This window comes from Microtus oregoni, unplaced genomic scaffold, assembly GCF_018167655.1.
Source record: "Microtus oregoni isolate MIOR12 unplaced genomic scaffold, Mior012 000035F_ref0000213, whole genome shotgun sequence".
Classification (NCBI taxonomy): Eukaryota; Metazoa; Chordata; class Mammalia; order Rodentia; family Cricetidae; genus Microtus; species Microtus oregoni.
This window is the reverse complement of record NW_024543094.1, coordinates 3,561,215-3,581,280: the sequence shown is the minus strand read 5'-3', so window position 1 is coordinate 3,581,280 and position 20,066 is coordinate 3,561,215. Positions and strand designations below refer to the sequence as shown.

General features: G+C 41.3%; 1 protein-coding gene across 3 annotated transcripts in view; it reads left to right on the top strand.

The window, feature by feature from the left end:
* Positions 1-20,066, top strand: part of LOC121432742 (60S ribosomal protein L37a-like) — a 27,454-nt gene extending 7,388 nt beyond the window's left edge. For 2 of the 3 annotated variants that reach the window (XM_041630895.1, XM_041630896.1), the window contains one exon: positions 19,461-20,066. In XM_041630895.1, the coding sequence (XP_041486829.1) occupies positions 19,461-19,729 (269 nt within the window). In that variant the 3' untranslated portion in view covers positions 19,730-20,066. Of the gene's footprint in view, positions 1-4,087; positions 4,098-19,460 lie in introns of those variants that run through there. The other variant, XM_041630897.1, reaches the window with a different exon arrangement.

The following is a 20,066-nucleotide window of genomic DNA, read 5'->3' as shown; positions in this document are numbered from 1 at the left end:
AAACCTCTAACCAAATTAATCAAAAGAAAGATATTATTCAAATTACTAAAACGAGAGATGGAAAAAGGAGACTTTACAAAGATACCTAGAAATTCAATGTCCTGATGGGAGCTCCGATAGTTTTAGGTGCCAAGTGATTTTTTTTTTCATAAGGAGCCTACTTGCACAAGTTTCTCTTCTCTGCAGCCTTCCTGGACAGATCATCCATGTTTCTGGCATTTCCAGCATCCTGGGGTTACTACTGTGGCTGAGACTTCATGTTTACAGTTTCATGTATTTCTTTCCCCTGGAAAGAAATTTCTCTCCTAGGAATCAGACCATGTTATCCCGACGTCCTTTAAAACCTCTGTGGAAGCCTCCACAATTCTGTAACCTATATACTATGTGTGCTTGGAAAACATAAGTAGAAGGCTAGTTGGCTCTGAGGTCTGTCCATGACTTGAGCAATAGTCAAGTCCTTTTAAACAATGGCTGCAGAAGCTTCTAAGAGTGATGGTGCTTGAATCTAGAAAAACAGTTCCGTAGGCAGCACGGATTCAGTAACTCATTCTCTCCTTAATGGAAAGTCTTTTTTTTTTTTTTTGGTTTTTTTCGAGACAGGGTTTCTCTGTGGTTTTGGAGCCTGTCCTGGAACTAGCACTTGTAGACCAGGCTGGTCTCGAACTCACAGAGATCCGCCTGCCTCTGCCTCCCGAGTGCTGGGATTAAAGGCGTGCGCCACCACCGCCCGGCCTGGAAAGTCTTTTAAATAATTTTTAGTTTTATACTTTGAATTGTGTGCTTTTAAAAATTATTTTCCTAAAAGAAGTTTGAAATGTGGTGTTCCTATTTTAATTATTTCTGTTTTATCACCTAGATTTTGTACATATTGTCCAATTGCTCATAAAATCTTATCTTCTGAGAGCCTTTTTACACACTTTTATGACTGTCTATTTTATTACGCTCCAGAGAGCTGTGCTTTTGAAAAAACTTTTTTAAAAAAATGTGGGCCAGTGATATGGCTTAGGGAGTAATGAGGCTTGCTGCTAAGCCCAGTAGCCTGCATTCAATCCCTAGGATTCTGATGGTGGAGAGCGAGAGCCAATTCCTGTGTGTCCTTTGACCTTCACATGCATGTTGTTTCAGGGACATATACGCTCTCTATGCACTTTAGTAGGAAGGCCGCTCGTTGGGTCCTGGCTGCTCAGTCCTGAAATAATCACACAGAAACTATATTATTTAAAACACTGCTTGGCCCATTAGCTCTAGCTTCTTATTGGCTAACTCTTACATACCAATTTAACCCATTTCTATTAATCTGTGTATTGCCACGAGGCTGTGCCTTACTGGGAAAAGTTCTGGCATCTATCTCTGGCGGGGCTACATGGCTTCTCACTGACTCTACCTCCTTTCTCCCAGCATTCAGTTTTCCACACCTAGCTCTGTTCCCCTATAGTTTTGCTATAGGCCTAAAGCAGTTCCTTTATTAACCAATGATATTCACAGCATACAGAGGAGAATCCCACATCAACACACAATAAAAATGTAGTAAAAATTTTAAATGCTTTTTCATGATAGCATAGTGGAAACATAGTTCTAATTGACTACTATTAAGGTAAGTATTTTTATGTGTTTGTTAATAGTTGTTGACACATTTGATTTATCATTTCACTCTTGGTTCCCTCAGATTGTAGGATGTTGTATCTGAACTATACCTGACTAGTCATCTGCTCCCTTGTCCTTCAGATGTTTTCTTTTTTTTTTTTAAAAAAAAATTAAGAGTACTCTTCATTTTGCAGATGGAATTTTATAGTCTCTAAAAATAAAAATACAATGACTTTTGTGTGTGTGTGTGTGTGTGTGTGTGTGTGTGTGAGAGAGAGAGAGAGAGAGAGAGAGAGAGGTTCCCATATGCTGTTTACTTTCCCTCTACCCACGAGAAAAACTGTGGAACCGTTTTCAAAAACATCCATTTGCCAATAGTATGCTTTTTTCTTTAAAGCTTTTTATTGATTCTTTGTGGATTTCACATCATGCATCTTGAACCCCCTCATCTCTCCGTCCTCTCGCTCTGCCCTCTGCCCTTGCCACCTCTCCGCAAAACAAAAATTAAAAGAAAAGCCAAATCAACCAATCAAAAAAAAAAATAAATAAAAGGTCTCAGTGTGGAAGCTGTCGTGTGGCCCAGTAAGTCACACAGTTTACCCTCTAGTCCATACATCTTTACTTGCGAGTGTTTGTTGCAAAGGGCAAAGGGTCATGCATCTGGTTCAGGCTTCTGGCTTCTGCTACACTATCGATCCTGGGCACTCACTGGGACTCCCCTTGGATATCCTGTTATATCCTGTGTCCTGGAGATCCTGTAGCTTTGGATCTGCAGGTGCTGCCCCTTCATGTGCTCCAACGGATCATAGATGGGGTGGATGTTGGGGCTGGCCAACTTCATCACCCTAGGTTCTGGGCCAGGGTGGTTGCGAATTGATCAGTCCAGCAGCTTTCCCTCACTCTCAGCCCGCAGGCCAGCTCTCCAGCACTGCCCCCAACTAGTTCTCCCAATGTAGCAGACAAGGGGCGGGGCCGGTTCTGCCTTCACACCTTCTGGTCGGTCTCCCTCTCACCCACACCCAGGGCCAGCTCTCCCGTTTCACCCCGGAGAGGTACAGAACCAGCTCTCCGGATTGCTGCACTTGGTGAGGGGTAGGGCCAGCATTTCCATTCTTATGCCCCCGAGGCTGGCTCTCCTGCCTGTTGCAGGAGGCAAGGGATGGGACTGGGGCATCCCCTTTCTCCTGCTACCTCATGTCGTCCTGGCTTGCGCTGCTGCCAGGGGCGACATCTGTGTCTGTGACTCTGCTGTAGTCTTAGTCTGTGTTGATGTCTGGCTCCTGGTACCACGGAGAGCCATGAGGATAGGGCTGTGAGCCCTGTACCTCTTCAGGGCAGCACAGTAGAATCTTCCCTGCTGGCACGAGTGCCGGTGAGCTGGCCCTGAAGACTCGAGAGAGCTAGCCCCACTGTCACATCGTACCGGCAAGGGAGAGATACCCCTTTGACCCCACACCCTTCGCCTCTCACCACCTAGCGCAGGCAGGAAACGCGGGTCCTGGGTCTCGAGAGTGGGAGAGATGACCTTGCCCCTCATGGCCTGCAACACTCAAGAGTTGCCCTGTACTTCAGCTTGGCAACACAGTAGAGCTGACCCCATTGACAGGGACACAGGTAATCACGTGCCCAACCCTTCACAGGCCACGTGGTGGTGGCGGAGTGGGAGAGGGAGAGATGACCGCCCCCCTCCCCAGCCCCTTGCTGCCTGTGGCAGGTGGCAGAGCTGGCTGGTCCTGAGGTCATGGGAGGGGGAGAACTGTCACTGCCCCCCACTGGAAGAAGCACTTGGGAGAGCAGGCTCCATACCTCATCCGGGCAGCAGAATAGAGCTGACCCTGTTGACGGGTGTAGTCGTGAGCTGGCTTGGGTGGGTCATGAGAACAGCAGGACTAGTCGTGTGTCGTGTTCAGTCCCTCCCACCATGTCGTGGCATGGATGAGGAAAAAAATACTCTCCCTCCTCTTGCCTACCTGTGGCACGTAAGAGAACTGGTTCTGGGGCCACCGAGTGGGAGAACGGGCGCTGCCCCTCACTAGCTGTAGCACATGGGAGGGAGGGCACGGCACCTTGCCTGGGCAGCACTCTAGGGCTGACCCTGTTGTCAGGGGACACTGGTGACCCAGTCCTGAGGGCCTGAAGGCATATATGCCTATGCTTCTTGTTGAATCCCTTTGGAGTAAATTAAGGATTTAGATCCACAATCTGTACATGGTCTGCGAAGGAACAAAGTTGTTAAGAGGTGCCGCACCAGTGCAGCCTGGATGCCGATTCCGAGCTAAAGACATCAGGATTAATGAAACACGCACTCTGGATGTTGCAGAATCAGAAGCCCTTTATTGTACAACACCAACGGGATTTTATACCTAACCCAGACAGGTGGGTCAACAGGATGGAGACCTCATCGCCGGATCCTCAGGTTAGGGCCAAGGCAATGAGTACTCAGGAAGCATGGAACTTGCAAGTTTCTCAGAAACCCAGAACAACAAGGGCAAGAAAGGTCACCAACAGGAGAGGTGAGTAGGGGACTCCATTAGGTCCCAACAAAGAGGCACTGTACTTTGAGGACATAGGCAAAAAGTGTGGTCTATATGTACATTGTTTACGCATATGTGTGTATGGGTGGCATGCTGGAGATATTTCTGCAGAAGAGGACTCTATGTGGCCACACCCACCACTGGGCCTTAAATATCCTTCATGCAAAGCGGGTCAGTCAGGACTGTAATGACTCATGCTATGAAAGGACCACAGAGCTTCTCTAAAGGGCATCTTCCTGGGAACATCTCTGCAGAGCATTAACTATTTAACTGAGGGAGAATGTGAACTAATTTGTGTTTCAGTTCACTGGCCTTTAAATGACAGTCATTATATAAACAAAACAGATCAGAAATTACGCCGATATGTGTCTGATACTGCAAATTCACGTCTGATGTGTTAGAGTTTTAAAAGCATTAAAGCAAGCCGTCCCTGGACATTTATAAATTTAAAATTATATCGCAGCACAAATGCTTGCTATAATGTCTGTACAGTATATCAGTGCATACATCGTCTCCTGGTTTGTTGATCTTCTTAACAGAATTCATTTCAAAGTCTGGGGGTGGGACTAGAATGCCTTCATTTCTGAGGTTGTTTTCTGAACCATGTTTTAGTAGGAAGAGTCTAGAGCATCTTTTCAAAGGTTCATAAGAGAATAAACTTCCCTCCTTCTTCTCTTGGGACAAGTTAGCACGGTTACTTTGGGCAGAGAATAAGAGCCAACATTTGGAATCACTCTAATTAAGTCAATGCTTTTGGCCTAAGAAGCATTTTTTATATTAACCAGATAGCCTGAAAGCTTACATCCCAGGAAGTTGCTCTGTTTACTCCAAAATGCTTGAGATTTCCTAGCCTCATTTTCTTGTTTTTACTTCATCTTATGGTGTTAAAAGTGTTTGCTCACAGAGCTGAAGAGCCTTAGTGAACAGATGCTGTGCCAATTTGATTCTAGCACTTACCAATCTTGCAATCATTGACGTTTGTGATCTGGATGATTCTTTGTTGTGGGTGCTGTCCTTTGCAATGTAGCATTCTTTTCCATGTTTATAATGTCACAGATGCTTGTGGAATTGTCATTTCTGCCAACAAGATAATTACTACATGGAACCCAAACCATTGTCCAACCCTCGTTCCAAAGTAACCAGGAATACCAAATCACCCTTGGCAAGGATGGAAGGCAGACGGTAGGAGTCTCAGTTGGATTTTGTAAGAACAAGTTCATGAATCCATCCCTGTCCCCAAGATCTGACTTACCAGTGTTACCACCAGCAGCTGAAGACTGCCTTTGGCTAAACCCAATAATAAACCCAGTAAAACTTTTGATAAGCAATAGACAATTCCCCTGAAAGGCCTTAAAAAAACAATTTTCTTCTATAGTGCTTTTTGGTTTGTTTTGACATTTTTTTGTCTTCGTGTTTTTGTTTTGTTATTTTACTTTCCTTTTATTTTTTGAGAGAGGAAGGACATGAAGTTGTCTGGGTAGGGAGGTGGAGGAGGACCTGGGAGGCATTAGAGGAGGAGAAAGAATATGAACAAAATAGATTTTGTATAAAAAAGTAAGTAAGGGTAAGTTAATTAAAAAACCAAAAGTATAATTTAGTAAGATCAAAATTAATAGACAAATATCCAAGACCTAAGCTAGAGGGCTTCTTTAGTTTTTGTTACCTTTATTTACTTACCTACTTGTTTATTTACTTGTTGTGGGGCAGGTTATGGAGCATTGTGGAGGTCAGAGGACAATTTGCAGGAGTTGGCACTCTTCTTAGACCATGCAGAACCACAGAGTTTAAACTCAGGTGTTCAGACTTGGTAACAAAAAGTACAGTTATGGTACTGTTACTTACTAAGGCCAGTTCAGAACTGTTATTGAGTAGTTTCCCATTCTGTTGCTCCAGGAAACAGGAAAAGTGAGACTATAGTACTTATTTATGCTCTGAATCCTTACCTTCATTTCCAAGTGCCACTGTAATTGTGCAAGGACATGTTTAGAATTTCTATGAATGGATAGGTATAGTCAAGGAAAAACAATAACTTACCTTTCTTTCAAGTATGCCTATATTTCAAGGAGACACTCTTATTTCCAATACTTAGGTCTAAGATCACCTCCTACTCTATAGAGTACACTTAAAGCCTGCATACTGGGCCTTAACTTAGGCCATTTACTCTGTATTGACTGAGAGACTTCTCAGGGATACTTGTTCTCGATGTAGTTGTGGTAGCTTGGGACAAACTCAACGGTCAGAGTAGTTGGTGAAGTTGGCCACTGTATCCAAGATGAGACTCGGAAGATACTGTATTCCTAAAAGAAGGAGAAAGAAAAGTAAAATCAGAAGAGATCACAGTATGGGGGTTTCTTGTTTAGGCTGGGTGAAGTGGTTTCATTCGACTATAAGTAAGCAAGCACTCATGTAATTTCTACAGACACAGCTTCCAGAAGAAGGGATGTTTTAAAGCATCTAAGTCAACACTCATCAGGATGTCATTTTTCTTTGTCTTTTAAAGAGGGATCTGAGGTCTTCCATGGGCTTACAAGGGTGATGGGCAGTTTGTTTAGCACCACCAGACACTATGAGAACTTGTCCTTAAGAAGGAACTTTCCAGGTCAGTTACACCTCAATTATTTCAAGGCCTATGCCCAGTATGTGGTGTGTCGTCAACAATAGGGTCTCATTTTCCAGTTCTGGGAGACAACCAAGGGAGAAGTAATAAAGATGAAGCCATTATTATTTTTGTAAATTAATCATTTATTTTTGTTTTTGTTGTTTGAGATTTTCATACACATCTACAAAGAGTTGTGAGCCACCATGTGGTTGCTGGGAATTGAACTCAGGACTTCTGGAAGGGCAAGCGTTCCTAACTACTGAGACATCTCTCCATCCCCTAAATCTCAGATTTATTGAACATAATTATTTATACAGAGTAGAAATTTTATAACTGATTATGCTTATTAATGTATTAGAACAGAATAAAGCTTCTGATTCTCTGGTTAAATGCACTATATTTTGGAGATAATTTAGTCTTATTTCTATAGGTTTTTCTTTTTCTTTCTTTCTTTCATTTTTTTTTTTGAGACGGGTCTTACTAAGTAGCCCTGGCTGGCCTGGAACTTGCTATGCAGCCCAAGCTGGCCTCTAACTCATAGAGATCCACCTGCCTCTGCCTCTGCCTCTAGAGTTCTGGGATTGAAGACATGTGCCACCATGCTTGACAACTCCTATTTTAATGTGCAGGTTCTACTAATTGTATATGATATTTTGTCAGAGCAAAGTGCATATTTTATCACACTGGGAATTGAGATGCATTTACATAAGTTAATTGGCAGTGTTTTCAGTACACAGACTATCAAATGACAAATCTTGGGTTAGCTGATAAATATTGAATATAGAGGAAAAAGATTCTAGGAAGTTCAAGGTAAAAATGAAAACACTTGTGGTTTACTGGAGAGTAAGGAGGCCTGAGAAACAATTATTGAGAATTTATAGATTATCTATTGGACTGTCAAAATTTACTGAAATGTTTCAAGAGTGAAAGAAATTCTGGAAAATATAAAACACAACCTGTAAAATACCTGGGGGTGGAGGGGATGGGAGTTGGGGAGCAAGTATAAGAGGTCTTGTTATAATAGCCCAACCTGGTCCTGAACTTGTAATCCTCCTGCCTCAGTATCCTGAGTTCTGGGACTACAGACTTACAGTTGTCTGACTTAAGACAGAGTCCCTTAACATGAAAGTAATGTTACCATTTCCAACCCTCATTCCTTTCTTCAATTCCCCTTCAGTAGGTCCCTCTCCAAACTTCATATTTCATTATTTTTCTGCCTTCTCCTCCTTCTTTTTCTCCTCCTTTGCCTTTTGATAATCCACTAAGTCCAGTTAGCTTTGTCCATATGTGCATGTGTGTGATATCATCTATTGAAACACAGGGAACCCACCCTCAAAGAAGAATGTTCTCCCTCCTCCAGTATCTATCAACTGTCAATAGCCCCTCGGTAAGAGGTGGGACCCAGTGAGCACAATCCCTGTCTACACTTGAGCTTCTGAGACCTCAAAGCCTATCCACAGTGACTCACCTCCTCCAAGTAGGCCACATCTATTCCAACCAGGCCACATCTCTAATAGTGCCACTTCCTATGAACTATGGGTGCTGTTTTTATTTAGCAAAAGGCACAGAAGGCATGTTAGCCTGATTGATTGTGATTTTTTTTCCTCCAATGTGTTCTATGTATCTGGAGGTAGGTGATTTGTTGTGTTTCTTGGTGTGATGGAGGAAGGTCATTGGTTAAAAAATAAAGAAACTGCTTGGCCCTCATAGGTTAAAACATAGGTGGGTGGAGTAAACAGAACAGAATGCTGGGAGGAAGAGGAAGTGAGCTCAGATGCCAGGCTGCTGCTCTCTGAGACAGACGCCATGCAGCTCTCTCCAGGGCAGACGCGATGCAGCCAGCCACCAGGTCAGACATGCTGAATCTTTCCTGGTAAGCGCACCTCGTGGTGCTACACAGATTATTAGAAATGGGTTAAGAGGCTGAAACTAATGGGCCAGGCAGTGTTTAAAAGAATACAATTTGTGTGTTGTTATTTCGGGGTATAAGCTAGTCAAGCGGCCAGGAGCCGGGCTGTGGGAAGAGGCCCGCAGCTCCTACAACATTGGTTGAATATGTGACTTGTCTCTGTTGTGTAGGTATTTGCATCTTTGTTTGCTGTTACCCCCAACTTGTCATGTTGTGGCTCAACTGAACAATATATGGTTTTTTAGTCTTATGGGGGTTACAAATGTGGCTCCCCATGTTCCCAGGTCAGCAGAGTTGCTGTGGGGACTGATAAACTGGCATGTAGGGGTGGCAGATGGCTTTGTGGTTCATTAACATGGGTTTCAGAATGGGCTTCACACAGGCCAGGAAACCCAGAGTGACCTGTAGTGAGTAGGTGAGTGGACCATCTCTGAGAATATCTAGCCTGGCAGACAAGCAGGAATATAGGCTGTTTCTGTTTTAGATACAATCAAGAAGGCTTTTGGGCAATGCAGAATGCAGTTTATAAAGCTATCATGTACAGTTACATGCTCCCAGTGCAACACGTGTAAGAATCTCAATATGCTGCTGAAAAGATTTCCATATGGGCCCCATATCTAGGATGAGTTCTTCCTGGTCCTTCTCCATGACTTCCCTCTGCTTTCCATGCTCAGCTTCGTTTGAGTTCATCAGCATCTACTCCATTTCAATGGAGAAGTAGTCAGACTGAGTCCTAAGCAGGTACAGGAGGAGGTAAATGTAAAAGAAAGAGCTTTTGTAGTTTGATCTTGCTTACCATTTATGGAGTGTCCTCTATTGTCATTACATGGCTTCTAGCCTTTAGATTGCCCAGTCTACTAAATACTTTAGGTTAGCACACTGTCTTTACTAGGGTAGGTATTCAGAAAATGCTTGTAAAGAGAGGATGTTCATCCATAGTTAACCTACTCCCATCTGTGGGGAGGTGGACAGGAAACATCTAGGTAGGCACACCTTGACACAGTTGTATCTCTGAGTTGTTCCTGAAGAAACTGATTTACTCACTTTCTGTGATCTTGTGTGTGCATGACCTTTATTACATCTACTCTCACTTTCTATGCTTTATTCTGTGTTGTTTAGAATTTACTTCTCAGACAAGGTCTTACCTATAATCCACAGTGACCTGGAACCCACTGTGTTATCCAGGCTTGTCCAATTCTAAGGCTAGAACTGCAGACTTGTATCACTCACCTGGCTAAAATTTTCCCATTCTTACATTTTCTTCTTTTTGTATTAGTTCTTCTGATTACATATTATAGCCTGGAAGTGTCTCCTTGGACTTTTCTTTCTTTAAAAAAACAAAATATTTATTATTTATTTTTGACAATTTGATACATGTAAACCATGTATCTTGATCATATGCATCCAGACTTCTCTCTCCTACTCTTCACGCAACCCCAACAGGCTTCCCTCTCTCTTCCTCTTCATGTCCTCTCCTTTCTTATTTGTTTATTATGGGTAACCCACTGAACCCACTGAAAGCTATCTGGTGGAATGTTGACTTATATTGTTAGCTTGACCCTGTGCTTGTTCTGTGCAGGTAATCATGGCTGCAGTGAGCTGATGTAATGGCCATGCCATGGTCAGAAGACAGCATTTCACAGCGTTTCTCTCCATTCTCCCTGTTTTCTGCATCCCCTTCCACAAAGCTTCCTGAGCCTTGATGGGTGCTGAGTGTATGTGATAAAGATATCCTATTTAGGGCTGTGCATAGAGTAATTACTAAATGCAATTATGAGTTTATTTTTAGTAATGTTGAGAATTGAACCCAGAGCCTTGCACGTACTATGCAAGCCCTCTACCTCTGAACTATAGCCCTAGCCCTCTAAATTTTATTATTATTTTTTTTTCAAAATTAAGTGTGTTTCTTTTAATTCTTTGGAAAATCAAAAGTGTTTGGTTTTTGTGTATATGATGTGTTCCTAAGTGTACAAGTATGTGTGATGTAAAACATGTAATAAATGTGTACAAGAGCATGAATAGTATGAATGAATATGTGTTAGTGTGTCTTCACATGTGGCACATGTATGAGATATATCTATGTATGCTATATGTGACTGTGTGTAAGTATATACCAGAACCATAGATATTATATGTGTGCTTGTGTGTTTTCTTCTGTATTTCTATATATATGGATATGAGACTTGCATCTATAAATACCATTATGATTATTTATGCATTTGTTTGTGGCATAGGTGTAGTTGTATGACTGTTTATGTGGTATTTAGGATACCTGTGTCACTGTCACTGTATATCAGTGATACCTATGTCATACCCCGAAGGTATGTATATATATGATATGTACATGTGCTTTGACCTTTGACGGCAAAGCCATCAAATGGTAGAAGCCTCCTGTACAGCCAGAGAATATACCCTGCCACAACTCTCTTGACTGTTGTTCCAGCTCTGAGCCAGAATCGTTATCTTTGGCATGGGAAGGAAATTCATCCCACATAAATAATGTCTGTAAGACTGACAAATTCCTGAGAAGAACCTCATTTTGAGTTCTTGTTCACTCTAAGAGATTTGAGGATGTAGTATTTGCTGAAAATGCTTTGGTTAAAGATGGAAGAAGTAATTTGAGTGTTAGCTCTGCAGATATATGTCCTTTATTCTGGACCTATTTTTGAGGAAGTGCCTTAGGCTATGCCATGAGTACTCTATTTTCTAGCCAGAGGGAAGCTTGCTCCTTTGTCCTTTGGCTTCTGAAACCATCACCCATCGTTCCCGGTATTGCTAATCAAGCACATGCATGCCCTGATCTGGGCGGAGAGTGGACTTGGTTAATATTATTAGGGTTAGGACATGCTACCGCCAGCAGAGGGAGCATTCTGTCTGGATTGGAACTCCCTTCAATTTCATTGAATAGATTCATGTTCCTTCTTCTTTTAAAGTTTTAAAAGGAGATTTCAGACAGCCTGAATTGTGCATCTGATTACACATATAATTCCATGTCTAGGACATCCCTAAAACCCTGCCTGTGAGGACCTTCCATATTTTCTTGTGACTCTCATGGGGAAAGTCCACAGCTCTCTTTCTCCCTGAATTCAAGTGAACCTTGTTTCCCATTTTGACATCACTATAAAATCATCGTATAAGATTGAACTTTCAACAGAGTTTCCCCTTCTTTGTTCCTGCATTTATAAAGTGAGGTAACCAACAACACTGAAGAATAAACAAAGTCTCTTCAATATAAATAAACTCAGTGTAAAATGTAAATCCACAATCAGAGATTAGCATCTAAAGCTTGGGAAGGGCCACAGATAAAAGATCCAGGATTCCATCCAAGAGGGCAGAAACATTTCAGGACCAGGGGAAGGAAGCAAGGAAGCATGTTTTCACATGGCCAAAATCCAAACTTAAGGGCTTCTACTACTGTTATCCAATATGTTGGCCTTCTGCAGCCTTATTAATGTGAGTCTGAGGACCATATTCTTTAAGTCCAGGGAAATAAGAGATTGGTAATTTTCTGTGGCTTCTGCATGAACCTCACATCTTTCCAGGAAACAGTGCGATTTTGATAAGAAGAGTAAATGGCTAAACTTTCTATGTTTCTATTCCTTCTTCTGAATTCATCGCTCACGTGGTCCTTTATTACACCACATGAGTTCTTGTGTGACAGATACTAAGCCACCTTGTATAGACTTGGCCACGAAATAAATACTGCCTTTCCACAGGTTATAATCAGTACTGTGCTAAGTACAACTTGCTCAGCCCTTTTGTTTTATATGACTTTATTTTTATTTGTGACTTGTCATTTATATAGCTGTATATATGTGTGCACAGGTGTGTGGCACACATGCTCACACACTCGCAGTGAAGAGGCCTGACATATTACTCAAATGGCCTTATTTCTTTGAGAAAGGGTCTCTTGCTGAACCTGGAGCCTCCCATTTTGGACTTTGTTGACTGACCAGCAAGCTCCAGAGATTCTTTTGTCTCTGTCTCTTCTCTGAGTGTGGGAGCTACAGAAACTTGCAGCTTTTATGTGTGTGTGTGTGTGTGGGGGGGGGAATCTGAGCTTAGGTGCTCATGCTTGCTAGCAAGTGCTCTTAATAAGCCAAGTCCCCATCCCAATTTGACTTTCTTATGTGTTCATCTCTTTGTAATTGCATAGGCCCAGGATTACAAAATCCCACATTTCACCCTGCGATGTCTTCAGGGTTATTCCTTTGTTTATTTTAGTGTAATTTAAAAATATCTCCACATCTCTGTCTTGCTTGCCTATAGGAAGTTTGTATTTCCTGGCCATTTGTGATACAATAGAGCTATGCGACTAGTTCTGGTCAAAGACATAGGAATGTCTGGTATTTCACTTCTAGGCTAGAGCATTAGTACCAGTTCCACACCATGGCCAATAAACACCAGAGAGGAATTTCTGCTTTTGTGTAGACACGGAGAGTTTTTACATACCTGGGTCATGGACATTCTAAATGTTAACCTCCGGATTGCATTTAGAACTCAAATTTAAAATTACCTGCAATGGAGAGTATTGATTGCTATTTTAGAAAACTAGCTATGAAGCACAGTCCTTTGGCCTGGTTCTAGAACACAGATTTCTCCAGATGCTTGGGAGTAGGTGTTTTGAACTCACTGATGCTTACCTCTCCTGTTTTTTCCCCGATAACTTCACTCAAAAGTTCAAATTATTTATATCCATTCTTTTGGGGAGATATCCATGATTTCACATCCCTAAATAAGCATCCACTTGGTTAGGTTTTGTGGTAGTTTTGATCACTGAAACAATGTTGAACGCTTGCTGCCTCTTATTGAGAGGAGATGGTTAAGAATCGAGGAAAACTTGGGCACATTGCTAGGGATTCAGCTTCTAGACAATGCTTTCCTGCTTATGTGTGCTGTGAGACCATCTACAGGTAGTACCTGTTATTTTAGATGAGTACTACTAAAATGTACTAAATCAAGTCAGTGCTTGTTGCTATCATTCTAATGCTATGTTAAAATTATTATTATATGTCCTGAGTGAAAAGGAAAAACTCTCCAACCAGAGTGAGTTGTCAATTCTTCATATAAATATGTAGCTTCTTTTCTTTTATTAGGCTACCAAAGTATTTTAAGCAGATGAAAATCAAATGTGTATCTAAAGAAGAGACCATGTGTTTTCAAACTTCAGTGGTCTATGACTTTAGATCTAGAGCAAGAATTGGCCAAATTTCCCTCCTTCGTTATGCCTTTAGGAGGGAGAGAGTGAAATACATGCCTGTTAATAACGTGTTTGTGTTGTTGTGTTCAACAAATGATGTATTTAAGTAGTTAAAAATTGCTGTGGGACAATGATCTTATACCCTCTAAAGATTTGTCACTTGTATTGCTTTAATAAAATGTTGGTTGGCCAGTAGCCAGGCAGGAAGTATAGGTGGGGCCACCAAAACAGCAGAATTCTGGAAAGAGGAAAGGCTGAGTCTGTAGTCAGATGCAGAGGAAGCAAGATGAGAACACCCCATTGATAAAGGTACCAAGTCATGTGGCTAACTCAGACAAAAATTATGGGTTACTGTAAGATGTAAGAATTAGTTAATAAGAAAGTCTGAGCTAATAGGCCAATCAGTTTATAATTTATGTAGGTCTCTGTGTGTTTCTTTTTTTTTTAAATATTTATTTATTTATTTATTTATTTATTTATTATGTATACAACATTCTGCCTCCATGTGTGCCTGCAGGCCAGAAGAGGGCACCAGACCTCATTACAGATGGTTGTAAGCCACCATGTGGTTGCTGGGAATTGAACTCAGGACCTCTGGAAGAGCAGGCAATGCTCTTAACCACTGAGCCATCTCTCCAGCCCTCTGTGTGTTTCTTTAGGACTGAATAGCTGCAGGACTGGGTAGGACAAAAACCTCTGTCAACACTAAATGTTTTAAATAGAACCATGCCAGAGATAGGTTAAAAATCAAAATAGTAAATTCATAATCATTAAATCCTAAATACAAAGAATGAAAAATAATTTTCCTTTATGAGTAGAGATTGTTTCTATTTTAATATTTTCTGAAGGAATACATCTCTGATTTCCCAAAGTTGGAGGAGCAAGGCCCTATGAGTGAATGACTTGCTTCTTAAAACTAATGGAATTCAGTGTCTAAACTTCCTCTTTTCCTCTTTTGTCAAGATCTGTGTGGAGCAAGAAGTGGATAGAAATAATACCAAGCATACTATGAACAAATACAAAATTGTATTCTCCAATGCACACATACATCAAAGCCCACTTGCATGTGTATTTGGAAGGCCAACTTTAAATTAGATTGCTTAAAAAATTTAAGATTGAAAAAGTGATATTTAATAAAATTTTTTTGAAGACCACACATTTAATTTCCTTGTGAATAACCTCTAGTGTCTTTCTTCTTTTGTATGAGACTCTACTCCCTTTTTGGTAAAGGAGGATACTATGAGAAGCACTGTCTAGCCAAGGGCTGAGAAAGCAAATGCAGAGTAGACCGGGTCAAATGTAACAGAATGCTTCCCTGTTCTTTGTATTTGATAGACTTTTCATCACCCCTCTTTCACATTTGTCTTAATAAGAGCTCAAAGAGGTGCCAAAGAATAGATTTATGCAATACTTGAAGGAATTGATGCTATTTGTGCATGGGCTTTGCATGAGACTGTTAAAGCATTAGATCTTATTACAAGGCATACTACGTTCAGTGGGAAGCAGAATCTATAGTGACATTTGGTGGGGGTTTCAAATGCACAGATGCAGTACTTGAATGATGGAAAATCAAATGAGCTGAAGTTGGACCAAGCCAGATGCAGATCCTCCTAGCTCAACCAAATGAGTTGTAAGACAATTGGTCTGCTCATCCAAAAGTTATATATTTAGTACTGGTTTAATTAGACCAGCCCAGCCCACATAATATGTCATCTTAAGGTTAATTCTTTCTACAAGATGAGTTTTAAGGAAGAGTTTTAAAGGGATGCAAAGATGAGGAGAATCTGTCGCAGTCTGAGAAGTGTAGTACAGGAATTGATACAAACTTTGTAGGTTTTTCAAACACTCCACTTACCATTTCATCCAGGTGTAGTGCACTTTGGAGGGAAATGATCCATGCTTCCCACCAACTTTTAAAACAGAAAGATAGCAACACTGCAGTCTTGGTGTACATGTACCAAGGAGCCAAATTCATTTTCTAAAGATTGTTCAGTAACTGTTAGATTGGCACAAAACACCCTGGAGACTGTGTTCCACAGAGTCTTTTGAACTGGTTGCTGATTTGTCAAAGGCTACAGCTTTCTGGACAAAGCTCAGAAGCCTCAGAAACACATTTCTCACCTGACTTGAACTGTAATAGCAGTAGCAAAACTTTACCTGGTCATAGTGTGCGTGAACACAGCTTCATAAGCCCATTTGTTCTTTTTACATTTGTATTTTTCAGTTCAAATTCCTTCACAATACCTTAAACTTCCCACTGATGGCACAGTAGAGGTTTGGGGCATTTTCCACACGTGAGTGGATCTTCCCCTACCCTAGAGGAGTGGAGCCCTTTGGTCTGACAGCTGGCCAACAGTCAGGAAGTCTGCCTGACTTTGCATTTGTGGCACGGGAAGTGAGCAAATGCTTGGAAAAAGTAATAGTAGAATTTTGGAAAGAAGCTATGGTATAACTTTGCTGTGAAACTGATGTTTCGATTTTAGCTTATGCTATAAGATTTCAGAATGAAACAATCCTTTAGAATCTTCCTAGAGGCTTATGGGAAAGAATGAAGAGTTGACAATGAGTGAGATTTAATCCCTTCTTATCAGAGAGAAGGGGACACGGCAAGGAGTGAGGAAAGTATCTATGAATATGCAGAGCAACAAAAAGCATGGATGAGCTGACCAGAAGTCAATAGAAAGTGCTGCAGAAATAAATAAATAGAAAGGGGAAACTTTAGTCTGATCCAGCAAAGCATAATCCGTGAAACAGAAGGGTCAAGAAAAGAAGTACTCAGTCATTTACTAGCAAATATGGCTAATAACATAAGGGCATGCACATGAAAAATATTTGTTCCCTTCAGAGAATGTCCAAAATTAGCTTGACTTTAAAATTCAAGGTGATGCACTTGGTTTGTTTAATGAAACTTTGTAAAGGAACTAATGATAAAAGGACCTGAATTCTTTCATACCTCCTTCCTGCCCTAGGCTTGTCTTACAGAAACAAACATTGCTGCTCATTTTTATCTGTGGGCTACTCATATATCTGGGTAATATGAGTTCACACTTATAATAACTATTAGTAGTATGACACGTAACACGTACTTATAATTACATTTTCCCTTGAACAAATTTTTTTAAGAGATATTATAGAATGCATTTGATCATGTTAATACCCCTCCCCCAACTCTTACATGATCCATCTATCTCACTCTGTGTTCATTTTTGCTGTTAAACCTATCAAGACCAATTTGTGCTGCCTAAATATTCATGAACATGTACCTTTTCATGGAACCATTGTTGACTTACCAGGCGCTACACTCTAAGAGGAAATCGACTCTCCTTCTCTTAGTAAACAACAACCATCAATAACTCAATTGCTAGAAGTGGGATTTCATGTTCAACTCTCTTCTCCAGACTAGTGTTTGGTCTTATTGGGCTTGCACAGGTCTTGTGTATGCTGTCACAACCGTTGTGAATTCATATGTGCAGTTGCCCTATTATGTCCAGAAGATACTGTTTTCTTGCAACCATCTACTACACATAGATCTTACACCTTTTGTGTCCTCTCTTCTGCAATGATCCTTTAGACTTAGGGTGGGAATGTGGTGTAGACTCCAATTAGGAATGAGCATTCTTTAGTCTCTTTTTTTACTGTGCTTTGGCCAATTGTGGGTCTCTGTGTCAATCAGCATCTATTGCAGAAAGAAGTTTCTCTGACGAGGATTGAGAGATGCATTAAATTATGCTATTATGATAAATCATTAGGAATAAGTCTAATACTATGACCACTTAGCAAAGTAATAGTAGTAGGCGCTCTCTTAGGGCTTATGACCAGCCCAATTTTGGTTCCATATAAAGGCTTTTATCCTGGGGACTAAGACTTAAATCCCATCAGAAAATGCCTGGTACATTAATTACCCTTCTATTGCTGTGATAAAATACCCTGATCAAGGCAACTTATAAAAAAAGAGTTTATTTGGGTTTACAGTTTCAGAGGATTGCAGTTCATAAAGATGAACTCATGATAAGCCACGGCTGCAGGAGTAGGAAGCTGAGGGCTCACTTCTTGAACCACAAGCAGAAGCAGAGAGGATATGCCGGGAATGCCATGAGGCTTTCAAATCTCAAAGCCTACACCACTGGCATATCCTCCAACAAGGCCATGCATTCTAAATCCACCCAAACTGCATCACTAACTAATCGGGCACCAAGTAATCAAACATCTGAGCTTATGGGGACATTCTCATTTAATCCACCATGGTTGGTTATTACTATGGGAATTGGGGGGGAAGCCTTGAGTGGTTATATCCTGGGTGTATGAGCGACATGGGCACAGTCATGACCTGGGTCCTAATCCTTCAGACTCACAGGAGTGACAAAGCTTTCCTTTGATTGGGTTAAGTAAATTGGCAAAGCCTCCCTCTGGTCCATGTACAAATGTTAACGAAGTATACAGAAAACATCAACCACAGCTTCCCCATCCCAGATGTTCCTAGGCTTAGACTGCTCCCCTGTAGAGACTGCCCACTAAGACTATCTAAATCCCCTTTCTGTGTTCATGATAAATATACCGAGGTTCTGAGTTGTTGCATAGTTGGTGCCTTCTTCTCTATCAGGGAAAGAACAGCCCACTTGATTATAGCTCTTTTGTATGTGTGTCTCTGTTTCTATCCTTTATTTATTCCCTCTTCACCACAGTGAAATTTCCAGGACAAAGCCAGGCTAGACACAGCATCCTTTAATGATATTCAGGCCGCTATTACACCAGAGGACGTATCTTACCAGGCCAGTCATCACTGTAGTTTGCAGTCGTCACAGCTGGCCAAGACTGATGGTTCCTTTTTTCCTCAGGGAGCATGCACAGTGCCTTCCAGCATTGTGAAAGTCAGCCAATGAGATGACGCTTCCATTTCAGGAGTAGTGTACTTTCTCCATGTTCTATGCTTCAAATATGGGCTGTCTTAATAGGGTCCTACCATTAAATTCTGGAGGGTAACCAAGAGTGCTCACAATAGCATGTGTTTTTTTTAAGATCTATAGAACCTCACTGGCCAACATCTCCAAAAGAAGTAATCCATTCCCAGCATTGGGCTTCTTATTTGTTAGTCTGTGGTATTCAGTAGGGACATTGTTGCCCTCTAATAGGGTAACTCCATTGTAACCATTTATAGACAGACATATTTGTTGACAGAGGTTTCTGTCCCACCAAGTCCCACAGCTGTTTAGTCTCAAATAAACACACAGAGGTCTATGTTAATCATAAACTGGTTGGCCTAGTAGCTCAGGCTTCTTATTAATTAATTCTTACATCTTACATTAACCCATTATTTTTGTCTGTGTTAGCCACATGGCTTGGTACATTTGTCAGAGAGTGAGTCTCATCTTGCTTCCTCTCTGTCTGGGTGACAACTGCAGACTGACCTTTCCTCTTCCCAGAATTCTCCTGTTTTCATCACCCTGCCTATATTTCCTGCCTGGCTACTGGCCAATCAGCACTTTATTAAAAATAATACAAGTGACAGGATAAAAGACCATTGTCTCACAGCACATATTTATAGAACTCTCTCCATATTATGTATACATAATATCTATATTAAGATTTAAAATTTTTATTTTAAAAATTTCCATATACTCTCCGTGCTTGGCTTAGGTTCCGGTGACATGGCTAAATGCACCAAGAAGGTCAGGATCATCGGGAAATATGGGACCCGCTATGGTGCCTCCTTCCGGAAAATGGTGAAGAAAATTGAAATCAGCCAGCACGCCAAGTACACATGCTCCTTCTGTGGCAAGACCAAGATGACGAGACGAGCCGTCGGCATCTGGCACTGTGGCTCCTTCATGAAAACAGTGGCTGGCGGGGCCTGGACCTACAACATGACTTCTGCCGTCACAGGAAGTCTGCCATCAGAAGACTGAAGGAACTGAAAGACCAGTGAAAGTGCTACCATTTGATACCCAAGCCCACTCAATAGCGCACAGCCAACTAAATAAATGGGTTAATTTACATAACAGTTAAAAAAATTTCTGTACAATATATTTTGATCATATTCTTTTCCTTCCCCAATTCCTCCAAGATTCTCCCTACCTCCTTTCCCACCCAACTCCATTTTCCCCCAACCACCATTGTACCCATCTCTCTGACTCTGTCTTTCTCTCAAAAAAACAAACACCAGAGAAAACAACAATCAAAACAGAGGCATGTTTTGGTTGAGGTTCCTCTTCCACGATGACTCCAACTTGGGTCATGATGACA